Here is a 15959-nt window from a genome sequence, read left to right as displayed (position 1 = left end):
TCTTGAACCTGCCCCGCCATCACATGAAGCAAGAGGTTGTGACGTGGTGGAACTCAACCCTCTATATGCTTCAGAGGATGGAGGAGCAGCAAAAGGCCCTACAAGCCTATACATCCACCTATGACATAGGCAAAGGAGGGGGTATGCACCTGACTCAAGCGCAGTGGAGAATGATTTCCGTGTTGTGCAAGGTTCTCCAGCCCTTCGAACTTGCCACACGTGAAGTCAGTTCAGACACTGCCAGCTTGAGTCAGGTCATTCCCCTCATCAGGCTTTTGCAGAAGCAGCTGGAGAAAGTGAAGGAGGAGCTAAGACGGAGCGATTCCGCTCGGCATGTGGGACTTGTGGATGAAGCCCTTCATTCGCTTTGCCAGGATTCCAGGGTGGTCAATCTGTTGAAATCAGACCACTACATTTTGGCCACCGTGCTCGATCCTAGGTTTAAAGCCTATGTGGTGTCTCTCTTTCCGGCCGACACAAGCCTGCAGAGGTGCAAAGACCTGCTGGTGAACACACTGTCAGCTGAAGCGGAACGTGACACGTCAACGGCTCCTTCTTCATTTTCTCCCGCAACTGGGGCTGCCAGGAAAAAACTTAGGTATCCTAAGCAACCCGCTGGCAGTGATGCAGGACCAAGTTTGGACATCTGGTCCAGACTGAAGGACCTGGCAACAATTTCTGACATGTCTACTGTCACTGCATATGATACTGTCACCATTGACAGAATGGTGGAGGATTACATCGGTGACAGCATCCAAGTAGGCATGTCAGACAGTCCATACCTGTACTGGCAGGAAAAAGAGGCAATTTGGAGGCCCCTGTACAAACTGGCTCTATTTTACCTGAGTTGCCCCCCCCTCCAGTGTGTACTCCGAAAGTGTTTAGTGCAGCCGGGAACCTTGTCAGCGAAAGGCGTAGGAGGTTGCTTCCACAGAATGTGGAGAAGATGATGTTCATCAAAATGAATTATCAGCTCTTCCAGGGAGACCAGCCTCCAGAAGGTACAGAGGGACCTGTGGTGGTGGATTCAAGTGGGGATGAGTTAATACTTTGTGAGGATGAGGATGTACACACTGAAGAGGGTGAGGAATCGGTGGATGAGGAGGATGAGGATGACATCTTGCCTCCGTAGAGCCAGTTTGTGCAGGGACACATTAATTGCCAGCTTGTTTTGTGGGGGCCCAAACGAACCAATCATTTCAGCCACAGTTGTGTGGCAGACCCTGGCGCTGAAATGATTGCTTTGTTAAAGTGTGCATGTCCTGTTTATACAACATAAGGGTGGGTGGGAGGGCCCAAGGACAATTCCATCTTGCACCTCTTTTTTTTCTTTGCATTATGTACAGTTTGGGGCCTAGTTTTTCTAACTGCCATCCTGTCTGCCACTGCAGTGTCACTCCTAGATGGGTCACGTGTTTGTGCCGCCCACTCGTGTCGCTTAGCATAGTCATCCAGCTACCTCGGTGCAACCTTTTGGACATAAAAACACTATTGTGAGGTGTGAGGTGTTCAGAATAGACTGGAAATGAGTGGAAATTAAGGTTATTGAGGTTAATAATAGCATAGGAGCAGAAAAACCTACAAATTCTGTGATTTTAGCTGTTTTTATGCTTTTTTTCAAAAAAATACAGATCCAAAACACAAAACCCAGAACCCAAAACACGGAAGGGTGGTTTTGGCAAAACCAATCCAGATCCAAAACACGAAGAAAGATCCAGATCCAGATCACAAAACACGAAAAGTGGCCGGTGCACACCCCTAGTACACACTAGGCGATATTTTGCACGATTTGCCTGATTTCTACATATTGGAATAACAATTTGTGTAAAATATGTCCAAATCGCGAGTGCCCACTCACAATAACGATGCCCGTGCGCATACATAGCATCTTCAGATCTCGACTACAGCAGGCAAGATTTGCCAATCTCGTACACAATTTTGTGCAGATCGTTCGTGTTTTGGTACTAACGATCTATCGTCCAATTCACGTCACTTAATATATGAAATCTTGAAGATCATCGTGAGGTGTTTGGTTACAAACGATCTATCGATTTGCAAATCGTTAACGATGCACGATAGATCGTAAGATCGTTGGTTGGATTGGACACCTTTTAGCACCATATCGTGCCCTGGAGTGCCCGGGGAGAGTTCAAGGGAAATCGCGCACGATATCGCATCGTGAGCACATTGGACCTCATTCAGACCCGCTCGCTCTGGAGCTCACTACAAAAGGGGCGGCTGTCGATGTTGATCGACAGCTCGCCCCGTTTTGTAGGCGTGGCAGGGGGGTGGTTTCACAAATGGATGCATTACTTAAGGAACGCCTGCCATTTTGTGGGCGGCCGCACTGACATCATCAGTGATGTCAGTGGGGAGGTCCCTGCTCGATCAGAGCAGGAAGCTGCCAGGACTTGCGGTTGCCGAGACCCAACCTTAGGGTCTCGTCGCAAGCCCCGATGGTCACGATGGTCTTGACAATCACGACCATCAACCTGGTCGGTTGCTAAAGCTGTGAGTGGTAACCCACAGCTTAGCTAGCGACCAGGAGGCCGCCCTTCAGAAGGCAAGCGGCCACCCACATTCAGAGTGAGCGCTCACATTTTGCAAGCACCTCTGAATGAGGGCCGTTGTCTAGTGTGTACCCACCTCAAGTTTCCCTACTCGCACTTTGGTTCCCTGCGCATGCGCTCAAAAATGCAGTTTGCTCGGCATTCTGGGTTGCGATTCCGAATGTGATATCGGGTATCCCTGTATGGAGGGCCAAAAAGTCAAACAGGAGCACGCAGTAGGGGGATGCGACTTTGACAGCTAAAGCACAGCGGGCTGCAGTCGCATCCAATGCGACCATACCAGTTAAGTGGTTAATTGAAGAAAAAGCAACAAAACCCTATAACAAATCAGTAAATATCACAGAAACATTAATGCCTGGTTTGCCAGGTAGACACTGCTGCCTTCTCGTACAATAAAAGCAATACTATGCTTAGCATTACTGCCTCCCAGCACCGAGGTCGTGGGTTCAATTCCCAGCACTGACCAAACTGTCCTTGTGTTTTCTCCCTGTGCTTGTGGGGGTTTCCTCCGGGTGCTCCGGTTTACTCCCTCAATCCAAAAATATACTGGTAAGTTAAATGGCTTCCAACAAAGATTAACCCTAATGTGTATGTTTTTGTGTACATGTGGTAGGCAACATAGAGTGCAGGGGCGGATTGGGCTGCCGGGAAGCCGGGCCATTTCCCGCTGGGCCGGTCCCTTATTTTATCTTTAGGGGCTGGCGGCGGCCCTTCCCTCACCCGCCCCTCTGCCGGCCCAGCTGCAAGCTGCTGCGATCGGAGCTCACCTCTGATCGTGCAGCATTACAGCTTCCGCACATGCCGGCAACTGCCCCATTCCCCACCCACCCTTCTGTTTAGACAGCCCAGCTGCCTTCCGATCGGGCAGCGTTACAGCTGTCTGTGTGCACTTAAACAAAAATGGCAGACGCATGCCCAGCTGCTGCAGCTCCCCCATAAGCCCTTGCGGATGCCTGTCAGTCACTTCTGATGGCACCGCCTCCAGGCTGTCAGCGGGCCTGCATGGCCGCCTCCAGGACAAGTTATGTACACGCCGGCAGGGCAATGTGCACGGAACAGCAGCATCCTGCACACAGGTGCCTACAGACCAATTGTTATAGTAAGTAAACTATATTATTTGTACCTAATATATGTCTGCCTGCCTAGATATATATATATATATATATAACATACACACACTGTGTGTGTGTATATATATATATATATATATATATATATAATATACTGTGTGAGTGTATGTGTATATGTATGTATATATATATATATATATATATATATATGTATATATACACACACCCAAAGTGCCGCCCATCATTTACTTGCTATATACTGTGTATGTGTGTGCATAATAAATATATATATATATATATATATATATATATATATAGTTGCGTACAGAGATGTTGAATCGATCTCGTTGGAGGCCATACTGTGATGAAATGCAACTTGAATATGGTTGGGGCAAGTTTTGATGGCGTAAGCAATGGTGTCGTCTAAAGGTACACCAAGCAGTATTGCAGCATTTGTAGCGTTAATGCTGCGTACACATTTAACGAGCATAGTCTCAGTGATGGGCCCAGTGGTGGTGTCGGGAGCAACATCGCCATGGCAGGTGCCATGCTGCATTCGGCAGCATTGCCCTCGCTAACGATGTCACCTGTCGGACCTGCATGCAAGTCCAAGGGGCGATGTCGCTGACGATGCACGGGAGTGTGCATCGTCAGTTAAATTGAGGATACACACTAGACAATGTTCCCAATATGTCGTCCAATCCGTCCAGATCGGACAACATATCGTTTAGTGCACAGGTTCTCAAACTTGGTCCTCAGGACCCCAAACAGTGCATGTTTTCCAGGTCTCCTCACAGAATTATTAGTGAAATGATTTGCTCCATCTGTGGATCTTTTAAAATGTGTCAGTGAGTAATGAATTCACCTGTGCACTTGAAAATGTGAACTGTGTTGGGTCCTGAGGACCGAGTTTGAGAACCACTGGTTCAGTATGTACAGGCCATAAGACTATGTGTTTCAGTCCTTGCAGATTCAGATGCACGGCTGTGCACCATGCAAGGGGTTAGTAGTAGCCGCAACTGCGTTCAATTTAGAATCAGGGCCTATAAAGAGGGAGTATCCCATTCCCTCAGACCCCGCCTCTCAACAGAGCCCGCCCCCATCAGGGCTGCTTCCAAAAATTTCCCGGGCTGGTTTTCCGTCCCAATCCGCCCCTGATAGAGTGTAAGCTCCACTGGTGCAGGGGCAGATATGAATGGCCAAATATTCTCTGTAAAGCGCTGCAGAATATGTGTGCGCTATAGACCAGTGTGTGCTAGAAGCACCAGAGCAGAGAGCACCACTACAGTAAAGGCATGTTCACATATGCAATAAGTTCAGATTGACTAATTGCATATTCACCCTCCGTCAACAGTAATTAAAACTTTAGCATTACATATATCCATTATATTACAATCCTACACAGACGATGTCCCTGACATGCACAGTGCACGCCCCACTACCAATAATTATGGCTCTTTTGTCTGAGCCCCACATTGCCACCATATTGTTGTGTATGTCCCGAGCAGGAGAGAGAGGGTCTCGGCAACAGTTGATCAGGGGGATCCCACGGCCTATCTACCTGTATTTAAAATTACTGCCACCTACATGCAAATGACTGAACGGACATACTGTATGCGCTGCTGTATGAATTCAAAAGTTTCCCTTCTGGTTGATTAAGGAGTAAGAAGAGATCATGAAGATTTTATACATCATTATCAGATAATATTCTTCCACGTATAGGACACTTCATTATTGTACTGTATACGAATAGGGTAATGAGAATTTAGCATTTACCATGAATACTTCCTTGTGCGATGAGGATGTAGCAGTTACCATTGGCAATGTCAGAATACGTCCTTGTGCGATGAGGATGTAGCAGTTACCATTGGCAATGTCAGAATACGTCCTTGTGCGATGAGGATCTGTACGCCTGATGCAAATGTTACAGTTTTCAAGCTGGAAGCACCTTTAGGATACATGCACGCAGGTATATTATTTGGGTTGGGTATGAAATGCCGACAGGGTTAACATACCAAAACAAAACTTGCTGGTCGGTATGCATAACCCTCCCCCTCTCCCTACCCTAACTCTCCCTAATTTGACGCCTAAACCTAAACTCCCCCTGGAGCCAGCCCTAGCCAATTTATTGCCCAAGGCAATATATATATATATATATATATATATATATATGTAGTGTCCATATACAGTAGTAATACCACCATAGTAATGCCCCTGTCATGCTGCTTATAAAAATAAAAAAAAAACACCTTAAACCCTCTCCTGCATCCGCCGCCGTCCTGTCCGCCCGGCTGCTCCTCGGAACTATGGGTGAGACGTCATGACGCATGGGGAGAGCCGGAAGCTGGAGTTCAGGAGAGAACTCCAGCCTCCGGCTATCGCTCCGCTGCAGGGAAGGAGCCGGGTGCCCGCTGGTAATCACATCTCAGCAGGAGTCCGGCTTGGAGCCCCCCTGCGGTGTCGGGCGAAGCTCATCCTGACCTGGCCAAACGTTGAGCTGCCGATCGCGGCAGCACCGGGGGGGTGGGGGGGAGGCAGCAACAGGCGGGGGCTGCACCGTGTGGGGGGCAGCAGCAGCAAAGCTGACGTATTCCCCTGGGCATTCCAGTCGCCCCTAGGCGTTTGCTTATAATGTCTATGTCTAGGGCCGGCTCTGCCTCCCCCTCCCCGCACCCTAAACCTAACCCCCCCCCATAGTTCCTAAACCTAACCCTCCTCCCCACCCCATTACTTATCTTCAGCATCCTGGTGGTTGGAATGACAGCACCAGGATTCTCGCGCCAGTACGGCGGCATCCCTAATATTTAATTTAGTATGTGCCCCTTTCCCTACATAAGTTTACAGAGTAAATACGTCCACTTCTACATTAACCTGTAGGTGAAAAGCTCTTTGTCACATTGCGCATTGTTATAAAGAAAACGGAGGGGTGGAAAAAGATGCTCTAAAGTGCCGGAGAGCAACGTCATACTAGGGCGTGCCACAGACACTGGTCATACATCCAAGGGCGTGCCACAGACACTGGTCATACATACCAGGGCGTGCCACAGACACTGGTCATACATACCGGGGCGTGCCACAGACACTGGTCATACATACCGGGGCGTGCCACAGACACTGGTCATACATATCGGGACGTGCCACAGACACTGGTCATACATACCGGGACGTGCCCCAGACACTGGTCATACATACCGGGACGTGCCACAGACACTGGTCATACATACCGGGACGTGCCACAGACACTGGTCATACATACCAGGACAGACACTGGTCATACATACCAGGACAGACACTGGTCGTACATACCAGGACATGGCACAGACACTGGTCATTCATACCAGGACGTGCCACAGACACTGCTCATACATACCGGGACGTGCCACAGACACTGGTCATACATGCCAGCCACCAGAGAAAGCATACTGTACTACTTACATGGTAATTGAACACTGAAATAATTTTAAAATAAAACTCACACATTTGCCAAGTCAGATTTTCTATGAGTTGTACCAGCTGTATATGTGCACTTATACACACCTTATACACACCATATACACACCTTATACACACCATATACGCACCTCATACACACCTTTCCATTATACACACCTTATACACACCTCAAACACACCATATACACACCTTATACACACCATATACGCACCATATGCACACCATACGCACACCTTATACAAACCATACACACACACCTACCTTATACACACACCATATACGCACCTTATACACATCATATGTGCTGCATTTCAGATGGGCCAATTCCGAGAACAACGCGATGTTGTTACATGAAGCATATGACGATATATCGAATCATCGTATGGCGGATTGTGTAGCGTGTATGATATATGGTATATGTGTGTACCCAGCTTTACTAGTCCCTTTGTAGGTTGAACATTTTTCCTCTGTTGTTTACCCTTTAAACACATTTTAAGTTGTATATTTACTAAAGTGCGGGGTTTTATAAAGTGCGGTTGTTGCCTTTAGCAACCAATCAGTCTCTAGCTATTATACTCTAGAAGTAGAATCTTATTCATTGCTATGGGCAACATCTCCACTTTAGTGAACATGCCCCGAAATCTGTAACACTGTTTGGCTTATAACTGGCTGTTTGGTGATTATACTGATGAGATCCTTAGACCCCAATTAAATTGGTGCATTATTGATATAGATATATATTAATGGGGGGAATTATTTACTATACATTAAGCACAACTTTATTTTACAGATGGTTAAATGAAAGTTGCTACATTGTAGCTTAGGTTTTTAGCAAGCAGTATGGACTTTGGCTTTTTATTGATTTGTTCTAGCAAGTAGAACAAATCAACACAAATCTGAACTACCTACCCGAGTGCCATTACCCCAATCGTGGCGCCCTAAAGTATCAGCATTATTTTTTCACGGCACTCCCGGTCCAAAAGTATCATCTTGAGAAATTCAGAAAAATAAATGATTCATTTAGGTAAATTGTGCTGAGCTGTCATCCTTAGGGTCAGTTATGTGGTGAGGGACAGGGATGTGCTGAGCTGTCATCCTTAGGGTCAGTTATGTGGTGAGGGACAGGGATGTGCTGAGCTGTCATCCGTAGGGTCAGTTATGTGGTGGGGACAGGGATGTGCTGAGCTGTCATCCTTAGGGTCAGTTATGTGGTGAGGGACAGGGATGTGCTGACCTGTCATCCTTAGGGTCAGTTATGTGGTGAGGACAGGGATGTGCTGACCTGTCATCCTTAGGGTCAGTTATGTGGTGGGGACAGGGATGCGCTGACCTGTCACCTTTAGGGTCAGTTATGTGGTGAGGACAGGGATGTGCTGAGCTGTCATCCTTAGGGTCAGTTATGTGGTGGGGACAGGGATGTGCTGACCTGTCATCCTTAGGGTCAGTTATGTGGTGAGGACAGGGATGTGCTGACCTGTCATCCTTAGGGTCAGTTATGTGATGAGGACAGAGATGTGCTGACCTGTCATCCTTAGGGTCAGTTATGTGGTGAGGACAGGGATGTGCTGACCTGTCACCCTTAGGGTCAGTTATGTGGTGAGGACAGGGATGTGCTGACCTGTCACCCTTAGGGTCAGTTATGTGGTGAGGACAGGGATGTGCTGACCGGTCATCCTTAGGGTCAGTTATGTGGTGGGAACAGGGATGTGCTGACCGGTCATCCTTAGGGTCAGTTATGTGGTGGGGACAGGGATGTGCTGACCTGTCATCCTTAGGGTTAGTTATGTGGTGAGGACAGGGATGTGCTGACCTGACCCTTAGGGTCAGTTATGTGGTGAGGACAGGGATGTGCTGACCTGACCATTAGGGTCAGTTATGTGGTGAGGATAGGGATGTGCTGACCTGTCATCCTTAGGGTCAGTTATGTGGTGGGGACAGGGATGTGCTGACCTGACCCTCAGGGTCAGTTATGTGGTGAGGACAGGGATGTGCTGACCTGACCATTAGGGTCAGTTATGTGGTGGGGACAGGGATGTGCTGACCTGTCACCCTTAGGGTCAGTTATGTGGTGAGGACAGGGATGTGCTGACCTGTCACCCTTAGGGTCAGTTATGTGGTGAGGACAGGGATGTGATGACCTGTCATCCTTAGGGTCAGTTATGTGGTGGGGACAGGGATGTGTTGACCTGTCATCCGTAGGGTCAGTTATGTGGTGGGGACAGGAATGTGCTGAGCTGTCACCCATAGGGTCAGTTATGTGGTGGGGACGGGGATGTGCTGACCTATCATCCTTAGGGTCAGTTATGTGGTGAGGACAGGGATGTGCTGACCTGTCATCCTTAGGGTCAGTTATGTGGTGGGGACAGGGATGTGCTGACCTGTCATCCTTAGGGTCAGTTATGTGGTGGGGACAGGGATGTGCTGACCTGTCACCCTTAGGGTCAGTTATGTGGTGAGGACAGAGATGTGCTGCCCTGTCATCCTTAGGGTCAGTTATGTGGTGAGGACAGGGATGTGCTGACCTGTCATCCTTAGGGTCAGTTATCTGGTGAGGATGGGGATGTGCTGACCTGTCATCCTTAGGGTCAGTTATGTGGTGGGGACGGGGATGTGCTGACCGGTCATCCTTAGGGTCAGTTATGTGGTGGGGACGGGGATGTGCTGACCTGTCACCCTTAGGGTCAGTTATGTGTTGAGGACTGGGATGTGCTGACCTGTCACCCTTATGGTCAGTTATGTGGTGAGGACGGGGATGTGCTGACCTGTCACCCTTAGGGTCAGTTATGTGGTGAGGACGGGGATGTGCTGACCTGTCACCCTTAGGGTCAGTTATGTGGTGAGGATGGGGATGTGCTGACCTGTCACCCTTAGGGTCAGTTATGTGGTGGGGACAGGGATGTGCTGACCTGTCACCCTTAGGGTCAGTTATGTGGTGAGGACAGGGATGTGCTGACCTGTCACCCTTAGGGTCAGTTATGTGGTGAGGACAGGGATGTGATGACCTGTCATCCTTAGGGTCAGTTATGTGGTGAGGACAGGGATGTGCTGACCTGTCACCCTTAGGGTCAGTTATGTGGTGAGGATGGGGATGTGCTGACCTGTCACCCTTAGGGTCAGTTATGTGGTGAGGACAGGGATGTGCTGACCTGTCACCCTTAGGGTCAGTTATGTGGGAGTGGACAGTGTTGCACTTTTGTTCGTCTACATATATTATGATTGGCAGCCAACATCTATGGTTTTGCCCATCAAACAGACCATAAATAATTTGATTTGATCTTGGGTCATCAACCGGTGGTACCCCTGCAAGTGCCACAGCGCCCAGTTTGGGAACCACTGGGTTGACGGGTCACGTAACTATAAGGTGCTGAATATTTAGTTGGCAAGATATCTCTGTGATGTGGTAAGGAGCAGACATAAGTATTCATGTACTATATTAGTCATCTGAATGCGAGTGATATTTTATATCATTCTTCTCATTAAATAATTTTCTAACTGGCCTACAGGAGTTTACAATCTTACAGTTATCACGCTTGTGAACATTCATTAATCGCGTATATATCACCTGCGAAGTGTCAGAAAGCAGAGTGGAAGTTGCTATTCTACCAGACACTCCTATACACAGAGGTGCAGGGACCAGATGATTTAAAAGATTGGTGAACAAATCCATATGTTGCAGATTGTGACAGAACTGATTATTGCTTTATTTATAAATGATATGAAACAGTATTGAGGGCAGCTAGGACCATGTCTTCCAGCAGATGTTTGCTATACTGTACATAGCTCCCACAGTGCATATCTGCAATATTTTATTTTACCTATCAACCTACTATTAGAGGTGCAAACACACGCAATGATCTTTTGAACAATTATCGATAACGATATCGTTTATCGTTCAATCTATGAAAAAAATCGTTCACTGAGTTAAAACGATGAACGACTATCGTTCATGCGCGTTCACGTTTGTAGTTTGTAGTTCAGTCAGACTGATCAACTCAACGATTTTCAGTAAAGGAATATGCTAAAATCGTTTGTAGTTCAAAAAAATCGTTCAGTACATTTAGTAAATGAACGATTTTAGTAAATGATTTTCGTTAATTTTTTCAAGGGAAAAATGAACGAAAATCGTTTACTAAAATCGTTCATTTATGAAATCGTTGTGTGTGTATGCAGCTGAAGTTTCCCTTTCTTCAGTGTTACTGTGATTGCCGATTGATCATGCTGGTAAAGAATATTGGCATTCTTGCAACAAGTAAATTGTCAAATAATCCCCCCCTACCCATTAAAAAGAATGAAACAAACCAAAAATAAAGATAACCGATTTAGAACAGTTACACAATCTCCTGACGTTAAGTATGAAGATTTCCTGTGGTTCCCCCACATCTGGTTTCTTTCTCCCATCCATCTCCCTCTCTCTTCCTGCCCATGTTATAAGTGCCATATCACGCACCGAGAGCGCACTACAGCCTCGCTCTGTGGAGGAAGCCGCTGCTGTGCTTACAGATGAAGGGGTCTAGTTACTAAGCAGTGTTAGGAGACAGAGTGAAAAGTGAGAAGAAAGTGATAAGGTGCCAATCAGCTCCCAACTGTCATTTTTCAAACGCACCCTGTCAGATGACAGTTGGGAGCTGATTGGCTGGTACCTTATCACTTTTCACTCTGTCTCCTGAAGTTTGTAAAGTGCAATGGAGATGCCTTCACAATGTCAGCCTAGTGTGTTATTCATCAACAGCCCCAACTGCTTATGAATAAATAATTAAAACGAAGGCAGAGGGGAATCACAATGCATACATATAGATGGGATATAAGAGAAAATATATAGGTGCGCTCCTCAAAGAGTTGTTATATTAGGTCACAGGTTCTCAAACTCGGTCCTCAGGACCCAAAACAGTGCATGTTTTCCATGTCTCCACACTGAATCAAGTGAAATAATTAGCTCCACCTGTGGACCTTTTAAAATGTGTAATTGAGTAATGATTACACGTGTGCACCTGCTGGGTGACCTGCAAAACGTGAACTGTGTGGGGTCCTGAGGACCGAGTTTGAGAACCACTGTATTAGGTTATAACCTAGCAGCTCCCACAGCAGGATCTGCTACCTAGGTCACAAGAACATGGATGGGTGTGGAGCGCTGGTTTAAATAACCACACAATTTGTAAAAACAATAAATTTATTATGATAAAGTAGTATAAATCAACCAATAAAATGTAAAAAGATAATACAATCCAGTGCTATGATCTAATCAGGATCTATAATCTGACCCCAGAATCCTTTCTTAAATAGATAGCTGAAGAGAATGACCGAATGCTGACATGTGGAGACGGTAAGTGGTTTTTGGGAATTGCCTATTCTTTAGTGAATGCTTATACGAGAATATTAACCCCAGATGACAGTTAAAAACTTGGGTATGCAATGCAATGTATCGGACTTGATCCACTTGTTATGTCGGAGAATTGGATACAGAAATACAGTGTGGACTAAGGGCCTGATTCAGACCCACTCGCGAGCGGCTGTCCGCTCGCAAGTGGGTCGATGGTGTGCACTGAGCATGCGCACGACGGAGGGAGCTCCGTCGTGCGCATGCGCAAGATGCGACGAGCGAAGGACTTTCCTTCACTCGTTGTGTCTGATCAAAGGGGGCGTGCTGTCGATGTTGATTGACAGCACGCCCCCTTTGGTGGGCGTGCCGGGGGCGTGCCTCCCATACGGGGGTGTTCCCAAGGGAACGCCTACCGTCAGAAGCCGGCCCACTGACATCACTAGTGATGTCAGTGGGAGTGATTTTGGCTCTGATAGAGCCAAAATCACTCCAGGGCTTGCGGTTGAGAAACTCAACCGCAGGCTCCGGCTCGCAGTGGCGATGGTCGCGATGGTCAAGACCATCGCGACCATCATCCTGCACACTCGTATGTGCTGTGGGTGGTGACCCACAGCTATACGAGCGTCCAGGAGGACGCTCCATTTTTATGGAGGACGGCCCTCATTCAGAGCGAGCGCTCTGCTCAGAGCGTCCGGCTCTGAATGAGGGCCTAAGTGCTTTATATTGTGTACTCACTGATAGGAGTCTTATGCAGACATGCTCTCCACCGCTCGTTAGCGGGAGTGCAGGTAAGTTTTGAGTCCGCTTGACAATCCGGTGTGGTCCGGTGTAATCACTTGTGGCACAATGAGTGATAGAGTAGCAGCGGGACCACTGATGTCTCCGGTGAAGTAGCACTGAGCAAATTCAGTGTAAAGCTATCTCCTTCCATGCAGTACCGAGGTGCAGAAGCTGGTTGGTCTATGAGCGGGGTAATCTGGAGGGTTAGAGCTGATCAGGATCTCCGTCCTTCACGCGTTTCTCCGGGAATGACAACCCCTGGTTCTTCAGAAGGTGTAGGAGGATTTGTTTGATAATGTAAACCTGTCATTTGGGTACATATTTCTGTAACCTCCTGAGAAAAGGGCTTAACCTGGCCACACATCTAAAGATTTTCTGTCCAACCAGCCATCTAGTTGATTGGTTGGAATGAAAATCTGGTAACGTATGGGAGTAACTGATTATCAGCAATTTGCTCCTAAATGCCAGAAAACAGATGAAAATGACGTCAGACAAGTTTGTTAAATGTTTGATCGAAACAATTTGTTCAAAACTTGTCTGACGCCATTTTAATCTGTTTTTCTGGCATTTAGGAGCAAATTGCTGATCATCAGTTACTCCCATACGTTACCAGATTTTCATTCCAACCAATCAACAAGTTGGCTGGTTGGATGAAAGTTGGTCTAGTGTGTAGCCAGCTTTATACTGAAAAGCAGACCCTTAAGAAAAGGAATCACCCACCCCCCCGAATGGCACTTTTCTAAACAAATCACATCCCATTGTTACAGTAAAAACCACAATAGAGCCGATACCTTATCACACACAAGGGCACAGAGGAATGAATCTTTCAATATTCCAATTGTGTTAGGCAGGGACCCCTCCATGGATAGTGGGGTCTTCATCTTGGTGTCACAGTGCCTTTCCCTACTAAGGTAGAGGGACAATGGGGGATGGAGGGAATGACACCGGTGACCGGCAACTTTAGATAAGAAATAATGTGAGCAGATGACCCAGATGTATTGCACAGACAGAACTGTTACATTGTTGCATGAAATCATTTCGGGCTGTCATTCAATGCATGAAAAATGTACAATAGACCTTATGGTCCCCTGCTACAAGCCTGCGCAAACATAGGAACGTCAGGGGTGATTAGACAAGTGTGGTGCCGCCAGGCTATGCTGCACAGTACCCAGGTTGCAATCCGTGAGCAGGCTGGCAGCGAGTAGGTGCAATAACAGGAGACATCCCCCACCTCCCGTGTGCACGGTGCTGTATACCGGGCATGGCAATGACAAGGCTGTACTTACCATCCTTGACAGGGGTGGCATGGACATGCAGGACGCACAGATGCAGCAGCAGCAATCCCAGAGCCACAACTACTGGAACATCTGTCCTGAAAGACGGCATTATCAGGCGAAGCATTAAAGAAGATGGAGCGGAGCGGGTGCCTTTATCCCTGGCTAGCCTCCACCTACCAGGCTCTTTCCACCACCCCGGATACCTAGTCACCGACAGGCTCAAGGGGCGGGGAGCAGTCAACCCAAAATGGGACTGGTGGGGAAGAAGGGGGGAAACACCAGCAAAATCTGTTTTCCAGCGTTGGGAAGATTTAGTGGTCAGGTATCTCTCACAGCACAGCAGCCGTCTTCCAGCCTGGGTGTCCCCTGCCCTGATCATGAGCAGCGGTGCCAACTCTGAAATGGAAAACAAGCAACATAGAAGTAAGGAACAAGCCCAAAACAAGCCCAAACCAATCCTAAAAAATCCAATAAAAAAGCCCAATGTATGGGGGAGTCTCTTTGTCCTCGCTCTCTACCTGCCTAACTTCCTTTATTCCCCCCTTCTCTAACCTAAATACCTTAGTGTATGCACAGCCTTATTATCTGCCTATATTGCTTTTATCCCTCTACACCAGCCGCCATATTGTTACCTCCTCCCTCTTTTCATACCTCATTCCCTTACCAGTCTTCAGCTGGGTACATACACACTTGTGTGTACCCAGCGATGCGACGCCCGACCACGCAATATATATCGGGCAGTGGATACATACTGCGCAATGTGGTGACCAAACGTCTGATATGTCAGGGACAGGCTCCATCCACTATGCAAATGTCGGCATCTGTATTGTTCCACATGCAGGCCGACGGAACGACCCCGATGGACTACCCGCAGGAGTGCGCAGGGTCACGCATAGTGGGTACACACTGGGCGATATGTCGGCCCAATCAGCAGGATCAGGTGACATATCGTCTAGCGTGTACCCACCTTTCCTTTACCTGACTCTTCTCCCCATTCCTCTCACCCCTCTTCTTTACCTCCTTCATTCCTGTCACCTGACTGCCTACCCTCCAACATGACACGTTCCATTAGGTACAAAACATGCATAATATATCTCCATGTTTACTTTGCTGAATATGTTGTTTAGGTGTCTATTCATTATGCTAATTATCGGGGTCCGATAATTAACATACTAACTCGCTGCGAGCGCCAAAGCAATTCATCATTTCTCCAGCGTTGAGACAGCTGATCTGGAAATGAGCTGTCTCCACGGAGTGGAGCAGTGAAACTTAGCACTGCTGAATCGACTCGGCAGTGCTAGTGCGCCTGAGTGACCCTGAGTTTTCACGCAAAGCCCCGACTTCCGGCGGAAGAAGCCATACAGGGGCAGAGGGATCCTCTTCGGAGCCCAGGTGTGTGCTGTGAGCAGAAGCAAATGCTATTTAAATATTGTATTTTTGGAACTTCTGTCCCATGCTAGTGTATGGGGACATTGGGCCACATCGGAAGTCA

General features: G+C 47.5%; 1 protein-coding gene across 1 annotated transcript in view; it reads right to left on the bottom strand.

The window, feature by feature from the left end:
* LOC148480777 (low-density lipoprotein receptor-related protein 1-like) overlaps positions 1-14820 on the bottom strand; it is a 363634-nt gene extending 348814 nt beyond the window's left edge. Inside the window, exon 1 of the mRNA XM_088453863.1 lies at positions 14477-14820. Coding sequence (XP_088309989.1) covers positions 14477-14591 — 115 coding nt within the window. The 5' untranslated portion in view covers positions 14592-14820. The remainder of the gene's footprint in view (positions 1-14476) is intronic.
* Between the last annotated feature and the right edge of the window lie 1139 nt (positions 14821-15959).

The sequence above is a fragment of the Taudactylus pleione genome, unplaced genomic scaffold (genome assembly GCF_031769625.1).
Source record: "Taudactylus pleione unplaced genomic scaffold, aTauple2 ptg000597l, whole genome shotgun sequence".
NCBI lineage: Eukaryota > Metazoa > Chordata > Amphibia > Anura > Myobatrachidae > Taudactylus > Taudactylus pleione.
Note: the sequence above shows the minus strand (reverse complement) of the source record. Positions and strands in the feature narration are given on the sequence as shown.